Below are 10,197 nucleotides of genomic sequence, written 5' to 3'. Positions count from 1 at the left end.
ATGGGCCGAAAGAAGAAGAGAGGCTCCAGGGTGAAGCCCTTCTGCTACTACTGCGACCGTGGCTTTGATGACGAGAAGGTGTTGATCCAGCATCAGAAGGCCAAGCATTTCAAGTGCAGCATCTGCTGCAGAAAGTTGGACACAGCTACTGGGCTTGCCGTGCATCTCTTGCAGGTGCGTTTAGCGAGCCGCGTGGAAGTGGCCATTTTTTCTGCCAAAGCCTTTTGGCCTCGGTGCCCTCCTCCTAGGGTCCCCGCAACACTGATGTTGTAACTCTACTGGGGTGATCGCTGAAGAACGTCGTAGACTTTCAGAGCTGTCTGTTCGGGGCGTAGTGTCTTACTCCTGAATTCTGGTTGGCGGATTTTCATGATGGTGGCAGCGCTTCGTGTATGGCGAACCGCGGATGTATCCTGAGCCGCCACTTTCCAGGGGTAGTGCAGTGCCCTCTTGGGCTTTGTTGGCTAGCGACGCAGCGTTTGCGGTGCATAGCTGGTGAATGTCTTCAGGTTCACAAGGAGCAGCTCGCCAACGTCCCTAACGCCCTGTCTGGAAGAGATTCTGTCGATGTCATCGTGCATGGAATGGACGGCATCCCCAACGAGATTATTCAGGAAAAGTTGGCCAAATATCAGCAGCGAGCAGATGGAAAGGCGAACAGGAAGCGGGAGCGTGCAAACTGGGCACAGGTAGGAAAGAATAGCGTAATGTCAGGCCGCCCGTCGGCAGAAAGCATGCCCCGAGATGCTGCCCACCACACCAGCAGCAGCGTGCGTGTCTTTCTTTCTTTCTCTGACTCTGTGTGTGCGTGTGTCTGAGTCACTTCTGGGGTTTGAGGGGGGCCTTCTGTGCATTTTCAATGGATGGAAAGTCTGCGTCTGCTGATGCTGCGCCTTTGCCAGGTTACCATGGCACCGGCGACTCTCGAGCATTTCATTTTGCTAGCGCAACAAGGGCAGCTCCCCCAGTTTGAAGGTGTTCCTCCTACGCCAGTTATTCCAGGGCTCGCTGCTTCTCGTGAGCCGCTGCAGGGGCAGACTTTCAGTGACGCGGAGCCCACGATGACGGAGCTCGAGGCAGCTGGGGGTTCTCTGTAGAGGCAGAAAAGGCCCCATTGGGTTCCGGATGTAGACTTTGATGGGGTGTGACAGAGCAGCTCGACGGTTTTTCTGGGGAAAAGGGGTTGCAAAGTTCGAACTGCGGAGCGCGTGCTGTGTGTGCCTTCATGGTGTGCTCTCACAGTGCCCTCCTTTGGGGTCGCCAATCAAGCAGCGCAGCCTCCGGCGTTGCCTGTTCCGCCAAACTTGCAAGGCCTCCTCAGCCAGGTGAGCGAGTCTCCGTCAACGACTGCATGCAGACAGCGCGAGGCCTCAAAATGCCAAGATAGGGCCTCAAAATGCCAAGATAGGGCCTCAAAATGCCAAGATAGGGCCTCAAAATGCCAAGATAGGGCCTCAAAATGCCAAGATAGGGCCTCAAAATGCCAAGATAGGGCCTCAAAATGTCAAGATAGGGCCTCAAAATGCGCTGGCTGGATTGTCGCTTGTGTTTGACGCAGGCCACGGGTATGCCAGTGCCTGGCATGCCGGCTGCCCCGGGGGGTCAGCAGCAGCAACCTTTTGGGTATTCCATGGGGGGGGGCCCCCCTCCTGGGCCCCAGGGGATGGTGCTGCCGCCTCAGCAGCAGCCAGGGGGGCCCCCTGGGATGGGCCAGGGGACCCTTCCCCCCGGACTCAGCTCGGGCGCTCCCACTGGTGTGAAGCCAGGGCCTCCTATGGCAACTCCCCCCGCATCCACAGGCAGGGCAGGCGGCAACTCGATGGTGCCTCCGGGGCCCCCCCCCGTCTTCAGCACGCCTCCGCTGCCTGGCAACATGCGCCTCATGTACACCGACGACGCTGTGCGTTCATCGTTCCAGGCTCTTCCTCGCGCAGTGCTGGTCCCCGCATCGTAGCGCCTCTGTAGCTCCTCGTCCTTACGCAGGGCACATGTGTGGTGCTGTGTGCGACTTGCAGGTGTCTGTGGAGGAGAAGCGGGCAGCCGAGATGCGCCGGTACTAAGCTCTCTAGGGGAGGAGGGGCAGCAATCGTCATGGGGGCCTCTGGGTGAAGTTGGCGAGGCTTGCCCTCAGAAAGGCGGTTCTTGCAGCTTCAGGGGTTGGGGGTTCATCTGCTGGTTGCTGGGGATGCCTGCCTCAGTGGGGGCCCTCTGCCTTTCTGAAGCCGCTTGTCTTTCAGTGGGCCACGTTTCGAGCTGTCTCGACCCTGCAAGAGAGGGCGGAATCTACGTGCGGAGCCACAGCAGGAGCTGCTTCGGGTGCGGGCGAGGGGAGATTCCTGCGTATCGCTCCGCTGCTACGCCGATCGCTGCCTCAGAAGCAGCAGCACACACCCACCCCCCCAAGCCCAGATTATTGTTGGGGGATGGTTTTACACCGAACGACAGCAATCATGCTCGGCCCCCGAGAGCGCCTCTAGATGGCGTCGTTACGCACACGCCTCTCTCCAGTCCCCGCGCCCCCTGGCTTCCCTGCAGCCTAGACGCACTCCCTCTATGACTGCTGCATAGGACTGTTAGTATCTCCCGTCTGCTCGATGTAGCCTTTTCCCCACTTGTTGCTGCAAGCAAGCACTCTCCTGCTGCAGGGCTGCCAACGTGATGCAGTGCCACACTCCAGGAACGAGCCACCGAAAGGGACTTGTAGCAAATGGGGGAGGGAAACTTTCCCTATCTTCTCGTATCATTAGAACTAGTGCACGTGGGGGAAGCCCTGGGGACAGAGGGGCCCTCCAAATCTGCTCTCTATCTAGGGGCCCCTGCTCTATCTCGGTGTGTAGGTAGGGCCTGTGGGTGGTCTTGCAGCCATCCCCACTGCCTTGGTGTGCTCTCCGCTGGAGGAGCTTTCAGTACCTGACCACTAAAGCCTGTGAACCGTTTTACCCCAGAATATACAGCAGGGGCCCCCGCATGTAGCAGGGGCCCCCGCAGATTTAGACAGCCCGTTGGGCCTACCTACTACGCCTGCTGGCGCCTACGCTACGCAGTTCTTCCAGACGCGGGGTTGCGAGGGGAAAGCAAGGGGCCCTCGATGTTGCTGCTGGCATTTTGGCCTGCTGCTGCTGCTGCTCTCACCGGCTTGGTACTCTGTTCAACTTTTTTGGGGGGAGGTGCAGGCCTTATTGCTATTACGGTGCTGCTAGTCGTGCCGCTTCTGGTGGCTGGCAGAAGGCGGGGCCGACGAGAAGCCACTACTTGGGAATCTCCAAGACCAGTGCCACTGGCCCCTCTGCCCCTTGAGGGATCGCTGCCGTTCCTCAGGCTGCTGCTGCTGCCGACGTTGCTGCTCCTGCTGCTGCCGACGTTGCTGCTCCTGCTGCTGCCGACGTTGCTGCTGCTGCTGCTGCCGACGTTGCTGCTGCTGCTGCTTGGGGAGCCGCGCATTGCCAATTTAGCCGCTGCGGGAGCCTTCTGGCGTGGGGGGAGTGCTGCAGCCTTTGGAGCGCTCCTCTGCTGCGAATCCTGGGCCTGACGGCGCGTCGATATCCCTTGACTTACGCCGCTCGTGCTCCTGTTGTTGCTGCTGCTGCTGGTTGTTGTGGCGCTGCTGTTAATTCTGCAAGGTGGGCGGGGCAGCTTGGAGGTGCTGCCAGCAGTGTGGATGGCGCGAGGGGCCGACTGGAGGCGAAACAGGCGGGCTTTTGCTGTAGGCGCAGCGCTGCTGCTGCTGCTGCTTTGCTTCCGCTTACGGTCCAGGATAGACGTGCTGGCAGCACTGAGGTTACTGCGGCTCCAGACAATCGTCCCCTTAGCGGCGCTCGGCAAGCTTGCACTGCTGCTGCTGCTGCTCGGGAGGGTGCTGGTTGGAGCCCGTCGCTGGCGTTGCGATGACAACCGACTGGCAGCTGTAGCATTCCTCACTAGACTGCCCCTGCTCACAGCCTGCATACTGCTATTACTGCTGAGATCGCTGCTGTTGCTGCTGCTGGTGCTCCCAGTAAGCGATGCGGCTGTTCGAGGGACTGCCGCCCTCTCCGGCCTGGATGCTGCTGCCGCTGCTCCAACGTCGCCTGCGGGAGGTTGCTTCGGTCGTCTCCCACTTGCTGCTTTTTCGGCAGACGCAGGAGCAGCTGGACGCTTGCCCTCCCTGCTTGCTCTCCTTCTTTCTGCTGTTGCGACTGCCGAAGCGGCAGCCGCGCCAGCAGCACAGACTGCCGGAGGGAGGCGCTGGTGATCGGTAAGCCAAGGGCGACGGTAGGGGGCTTCTCGTCTGTCTGCTGCGCGGCTGGTATTATGACCCCTTATTGGGCCCCTAACAAGAGCTGTGCTGCTGCTGCTGCTGCTGCTGCTGCTGCTGCTGCTGCTGGCTCCTGTGACCATCGCAGGCGGCTTGGAAGATCGCGAGGCTGATGGAGGAAGCTCTGGGAGACGCTTCAAGGTGCACAGCTGAGCCTTGGCTTGCGGGCTTCGCAGGCGACTGCTGCTGCTCCCAGCGTAGGTACCTTTGCCAGCGGATGCCGCAAGGAGGTCAGCACTCTGCTCTTGTTGCTTTTCTTGTTGCTGCTCTTTTTGCCCGTCCTCATCGCTCTCCGTGTCTGATGGCTCAGCGAGACTCATACGCCCCAGAATAGGGGTGAGCTCGGAAGGCCTGGGCTGCAAGACACCGTTGTTGCTGCCGCTGCTGCTGTTTTTGCTGACCTCTTTGGCATGAGTTGATCTCGACCGCATGGGTGACGCGATTCTGGAGGCTGCCTTGCTGCTTGCTGCGTTGCAGCTCGCAGCGGCAGCAGCGAGCCGAGGCGAGGTCCTTGAAAATGCGGAAGAGGGCCTCATTCGCCTCGTTGTAGCGGCGCAGGAGGAGAGGAACGCAAAGGGAGATTCTTTCACCTGGTAATGCTGCTGTCTAGGGAGATTTGTTTCCGTTGCGATATCTTGTTGGCGCCGTTGTTCAACAAGCAAGCTCGGAAACAAAGGGGCAGCCGCCTTTGGGGGGGATGCTGTCGCACTTTTTGACTGCTCCTGCGGCTGCCTGCGCAGATGCTCTAAAGTGGCAAAAGGGCTGGCTCTCTGTCGGCATTCCTCCTGCAGCGCGCGTTGCTGTTGCAGCTCGTAATTTCTCAATTGACGCATGCGCCTGTCCTGCTGCGAAGGCGTCGGGGAGCTGCTGCGGCTGCTGTTGTCGCTGCTGCTGCAGCAACTAAAGTTTTGGATGCTCAGACGGCCTAGCAGAGGGGAAAGGCCACTCTCTTCTACCCGCGGCGTGCGAATGCCGTCCTCTTCTGCTGAGTCGTTGGAGTCTTCCACGCTTGGCATCCCTGGTTCTGCCGTGTCTGCTGCTGCTGCTGCTGCTGCTGCTTCATCGCCCCTCACAGCGCGCGTTGCAGCTTCTGCCAGAGATGCAGAATCGGGTGTACCCTCTGCTCGTGTACTAGAGAGAGGGCCAGGCAGCGCTGCTGGTGTGAGAGCTCCTCCTGCTGGTGGTTCTGCGGATAGTGTCGTGCTGCATGCAGAAGGAGCAGCAGCAGCAGCAGCCAACAAGGCGTCACTTTCTCGACTCGCCGAATGCTGCAGAACCTCCTGATGCTGGTGGGGGGGGTCGACTCCACGCTCCGAAGGCCGTCCAGCAACAGCTGCTGCTGTATCGGGAGTGTGCAGCAGCTGCAGAGACGCAGCTGCACCAGGCATGTAAGGGGGCACTGCGGCAGCAGCTGCCTCCATCGCTGCATCTGCGTCCTTCGCTTCTAGCTCTAGCAGCTGCCGTCTTCCCAATGCAGCTGACAGAGTTTCGGCAGAGGCAGAGCTCCTTGCCAGTGGAGGGTGTGATGCCTGCTGCAGTCCTGCAAGCCCGCTGTCGTGGAATGCAGTACGATGGTGTAGCTGCTGCTGCTGCTGTTGCTCTTGCTGCTGCACCTGCTGCTGTTGCTGACGTGTTAGCATTAGGGTGGGAGTGGTCAGCAGCAGGAAGCTCGTGCTGCTGCTGTTGTTGCTGTTGTTGTTGCTGCTGTTGTTGCTGCTGTTGTTGCTGCTGCTGTTGTTATTGGGGCCGCTGTTTCCACGACGTCCAACGCAAGTGCTGCTGCGCCTGAAGAGGGGAGGGTAAACTGTGAAGGCTCTGTGAGAATTGCGACGTTCCCTACTGCTAACACTGTTTGTGCTGCTAAGCCGAGGCTGGCACTGCTGCTGCTGCTGCTGCTGCTGCTGCTGCTGCCGCTGCTGCTGCTCGCGCAGCAGCGCTTCTGACGGGGTCCTCCACAGCGAAAGAAACGCTTCGTGCGACAGCCCTAGTACCCCCCCGGTGTTGCCCAAGCTGTCGCATGGCTGCTGCTGCTGCTGCTGCTGCTGCTGTTGTTGCTGCTGCTGCTGCTGCTGCTCTTCTTCCGCAGTGGGAACGAGGGACTGCCGGACAGTGAGGGAGGCGCGACTTGCAGGTGAAAGCCGGAAGTCTTTTTTTGCTGCGGATGCAGCAGCAGCAGCAGCAGCAGCTGCTGCTGCAGTTGCTACGGCAGCAGCAGCAGTGGCTTTTTCGCCCCACTTCGGAAGGCCTTGCTGCTGCAGGAGAGAGCGGACGGCCTTGCTATTTACAATGCTTATTTGAAGCTGCAGCAACAAACGGTCCTTCTCCTGGTAGGGAGACGGAGGGGGCAGCGCTTGCATGCACGATTCGAGGTCCTCCGAGAGGCTCCTGGAAAGTGCGCTGCTGCTGCTTCTGCTGCTGTCTGTGCTGCTGTTGCTGTTGCTGCGCTGCGCTGCGGCGCGGGCTGCTGACGCACGAGGACGACGCCCTCCTAGGGAGTCAGAGTCTGTGGGGATGCCGAGGCTGCGTTGGTCTTGTTGCTGCTCCCGCTGCAAGTGTGGGGTGCTTGAAAGTGCGCCCCGATGCAGGCGATGCAGCCGTGTGCTGTCTCGCAGAAGAAGAGGAAAAACGCCGCCTCTGAAACAGCAGATGTCTCTGCTGCCAAGCGCGCGCAAGCGAGGTCTCCAAAACCAGAGAGGCGAGGAGGCTGGCGTGGCAGCAGTAGCTGCTGCTGCTGCTGCTGCTGCTGCCCCCTCAGCGTCGACTGCGTCCACGAAGCCGTCTATCTCCTGCTGGAGTGTACGTACACCGCGCCAGCGCGTTTGAGCGGGGAAGGCCTGAAGATAGCCGTCCCATGAGGCTGCTAGGGGAAGACTATCGAACAGCGACAAGAAGGAACGCGCAGCAGCCTCCCCCCAGCAGAGGCACAGAAACAGCAACTCCCACGTCCGTGCATGCGTCAGCGCCTCCAGCCACTGGCGCTCGCTCAGGTGTATGCACAGGTGCCCTCCGCCTACGGGGTGTCGCGGAGGCCTCGCGAAGGCGGTCCTTGCTCGGGGGATCGACCCCCTCGCCATCGCTGCTCCTGCGCAGACAGATCCTTCTTCCAGAAGGCGCGACGCCACCACGTCATACACCACGCACTGGCTGCAGTCCGACAAAAGGGCGGCTAAAGACTGCCGCCGATGCAGATGCTCGGAGTCGCGTTGCTGCTGCTCGCAAGCCTGCAGGAAGGCTGCAGCGGCAGCAGCGTCCGCATGTGCCGCCTCCTTCCCCCTCGATGCACCTCGAGTGTCGCGAGGCAGAAGCATCGATTTCTGCTGCTGCCACGGGGGCAGCAGCCGCTGCAGGGTGCTCTGCGCTTGCTGGCAGTAGCGGCGGAGAGAGATCTGGATGCGCTGCTGCAGATCCTGCATCAGAGGCCTTTCCGTGCATGCGTCTGAACGCGTCGTCGCACTGCAAGTGCCCCTCTCGGAGCAGCAGCAGCTACTGCTGCCGCAGGGGGGCAGCATCACGGTTGCTTCACAGTACTCTACCCACTCCCCACCGACTTCTGCAACACTGACGCAGCCTGAGAGAACCACAGCCCTCCTCTGTGTCGCTAGCAGCGCAGCAACAGCGGGAGAAATTCGTGTATACCTCGGTGCTAGTGTCTCTTCACCCGCTGCTCTTGATGATGCCGCGAGGCCTCTTGTCGTACTGCCGCTGCCGCTGCCGCTTTCTGCCCATGCAAGCCACTCGCCACAGCCACTTTCAACCTCCAGCTGTTTCTCGTGCAGCTGTTTTTGCTGCAGCCTCCTGTTGAAGGACTGCTGCCAGCCGCAGACTGCGGCATCAAGGAGCCATGGTCTGAGGCTTTCGGGGAGGGGGGGCCCTCCCCTGCGGCTCGGCAGTTCTTGTGCATGCGACAGGAGCTCTAGCGCCTTCAGGATGCGTCGGATGGCTTCGTTCGCAAACCGCCAGCCCTCAGTATCAACAGAACGAAGACTCGGAAGGTCTCTGGGATCGAACGCGAGCATCCAGATGTACGACTCCAGAGCCTCAACGCGCTCCGCTGAGCGTTGTTGCTGCTGCTGGGCCTGACGAGAGAGACGCGAAGGGCAAGTGCATGCAGGGAGTGAGGCTGCTGCGGATCGACGCCTGTTGCTCGGTTCTGAGTGCCTCCCCCGCACTCGGCAGGCAGCGCCACGCGGGGGGGGGGGGACTGCTACGGCTGCTCCTGCCGCTGCTCTTGCTGTTGCTGCTGCTGTCAGCTGCTGCTGCTCTTGCTGCTGAGGCTTCAGCCGCTGTCTCCGCGCTTGAGAGCTTTGGGGTGACGTGGTGCGGTGTACGTGCAGCCGCTGCAGGCCGGGTGTGAGGCCGCTCGAGGGCGAGAGTCCGTTCTTTGTTCCCTGAAGTCGTACAAAGAGATGCGCACAGACGGCAGCACTCGAGAAAACACCGCAGCGGCAGCAGCCTGCACGTGTATGTGCGTGAATTTGAGACCCTTATGCGAGGAGCAGGTACAGCACCTCTCCCTGGGAAAGCGTTCGGGGAACGTACAGCTGTTGCAGCGGCAGAAAAGTCGGCAGGAGGGCGCGAAAGGGGCCTCTGATCAGCGCTGTCTCCATCGGCGACGCGAGCTGAAGCGAAGATGCATGCGCAGCCTGCATGCGCTGCTTCCTCTGATGCAGGGGTCCTGCTCCGCAGCTCGCGCCGTGCAGAACCTGCGCAAGGTGGGGTAGGGGAGCTTTGCAGCCCCCCCTCCCCCCTGCAGCAAGCGGCTGTGTAGCGCCTCTGGCGCTGTTGCTGCTGCTCTTGCTGATCTTGCTGCTGTTGCTGTTGCTGTTGCTGTTGCTGCTGTTGCGGAGGAGGAGGCGTCGTCGCTGGCGGGGAGCTGCACACCGGGCAGCTGAGGACGTCACTGACACACTGGCGCTGCAGCAGCTGCCGACGAATCCAAGACGGCAGCCATTTGGAGCTGAAGAGGTCTGCAGGGAGTCGGTCGATGGGGGCAGTCGAGGCTCCCCCTTCTTGAATGCTGCGGTGTCTCGTCGCGTCTTCAAGGGGCCCCCCTGGGGGCCCCGGTGAAGGCGGCCCCAGAGAGGCGGCCATACGCTGCACGAAACGGCAACTGCACCGTGCGAGAACGGAGATCCAGAAATATAGTCAATAAAAAAGCGCGTAAAAAGCGGCTGCGCTACCTGGAGGAGGACCGCCAGCGAAGTGCGCTGACCTCAACCATCCCCTGGACGGGCTATTTATGCTGCTCCGCGTAGGCGTTCGAAGCCTCTGTGTCGGAGAGAGGAAGGGGTCCAACGGAGGTGTTGTTTCAGATATTGCGTCGCAATTTCATCCACGCTACCTCCCTCCCTGTGTTCTTGCGGCCTGTGTTTTTTAAACGGGAGGACGGGGCCCCGCGCGTCTTGAGATGGGGGCCCGGGGCCCCTATTGTGGCTGTGTGTCGGGGGTGGGCCAGCGGGGTGGTTGTACCACCATCCCACCATGACCACCGCCCCACTAATAAAGAGGCGCACACTGCCTTTCGGGGGTGCTCTGCATGCGTCGTGCTTGGCATTCAGTGCTCCTGATTCACGCAGAGCACGGTCAAGCAGAGGCAGACGGGGGGGCCTCCCACGCGCTGCGGCACGGGAGAGGCCTTTCTCCTCATGCGAAGTGTTATGGCGAGCGTGTAACAGGGCCTGCCGTCGAATAGCACGGGGTCTGGGCTTGAATGGCTCCAGAGAAACGCGCAATCCTTGTGGAATAGTCGCTGGGCGAAGAAGCGCAAGGGACGGGGGGAAGGACGGCCTGATGCAGGGTGCTCAGTCAGAGCAATTAGAGCACAAACAGAGCAGCAGTAAGAACAACTAGGCAAATAGGAGCGAAAGGAGTAGTACCGGCTGCTCCGCCTGGGTCTCGTGCTC

The 10,197-nt window shown here is 60.9% G+C and overlaps 3 protein-coding genes across 3 annotated transcripts; 2 read left to right on the top strand and 1 right to left on the bottom strand.

Moving 5' to 3' along the window:
* On the top strand, positions 1-2,060 carry LOC34624513 (BUB3-interacting and GLEBS motif-containing protein ZNF207). Its single transcript, XM_026335482.1, has 6 exons — positions 1-174; positions 510-689; positions 903-1,017; positions 1,243-1,325; positions 1,559-1,900; positions 2,016-2,060. The coding sequence occupies exons 1-6, from the start codon at positions 1-3 to the stop codon at positions 2,058-2,060; spliced, it is 939 nt and encodes a 312-aa protein (XP_026191267.1).
* Positions 2,061-3,314: 1,254 nt separating this feature from the next.
* LOC113146862 (AF4/FMR2 family member 4-like) lies at positions 3,315-5,920 on the bottom strand (the record flags this gene model as incomplete). The annotated part of the gene is made up of 3 exons (XM_026335471.1): positions 3,315-3,374; positions 4,183-5,580; positions 5,744-5,920. Coding segments are annotated over 3 exons (1,635 nt in total), but the record flags the coding sequence as incomplete, so codon positions are not given.
* Positions 5,921-6,873: 953 nt separating this feature from the next.
* Positions 6,874-8,885, top strand: LOC113146859. Its single transcript, XM_026335462.1, has 4 exons — positions 6,874-7,012; positions 7,255-7,496; positions 7,584-7,767; positions 8,788-8,885. The coding sequence occupies exons 1-4, from the start codon at positions 6,874-6,876 to the stop codon at positions 8,883-8,885; spliced, it is 663 nt and encodes a 220-aa protein (XP_026191247.1).
* The last annotated feature ends 1,312 nt before the right edge of the window (positions 8,886-10,197 follow it).

The sequence above is a fragment of the Cyclospora cayetanensis genome, unplaced genomic scaffold (genome assembly GCF_002999335.1).
Source record: "Cyclospora cayetanensis isolate NF1_C8 unplaced genomic scaffold, CcayRef3 CcayRef3_contig_113, whole genome shotgun sequence".
In the NCBI taxonomy this organism is placed as follows: Eukaryota; Apicomplexa; class Conoidasida; order Eucoccidiorida; family Eimeriidae; genus Cyclospora; species Cyclospora cayetanensis.
This window is presented reverse-complemented; position numbering and strand designations above follow the sequence as displayed.

What these genes read in the sequence shown, in the direction of transcription:
- LOC113146859 (XM_026335462.1), top strand. Translation starts at nt 6,874, where the DNA reads ATGCAGGCGATGCAGCCGTGTGCTGTCTCGCAGAAGAAGAGGAAAAAC. An exon ending in AGGAGGCTGGCGTGGCAGCA is followed by an intron (nt 7,013 to 7,254) that starts GTAGCTGCTGCT and finishes TGCATGCGTCAG; the next exon opens with CGCCTCCAGCCACTGGCGCT. An exon ending in CTGCAAGTGCCCCTCTCGGA is followed by an intron (nt 7,768 to 8,787) that starts GCAGCAGCAGCT and finishes CCCTTATGCGAG; the next exon opens with GAGCAGGTACAGCACCTCTC.
- LOC34624513 (XM_026335482.1), top strand. Translation starts at nt 1, where the DNA reads ATGGGCCGAAAGAAGAAGAGAGGCTCCAGGGTGAAGCCCTTCTGCTAC. An exon ending in TTGCCGTGCATCTCTTGCAG is followed by an intron (nt 175 to 509) that starts GTGCGTTTAGCG and finishes GAATGTCTTCAG; the next exon opens with GTTCACAAGGAGCAGCTCGC. An exon ending in TCCAGGGCTCGCTGCTTCTC is followed by an intron (nt 1,018 to 1,242) that starts GTGAGCCGCTGC and finishes GTGCTCTCACAG; the next exon opens with TGCCCTCCTTTGGGGTCGCC.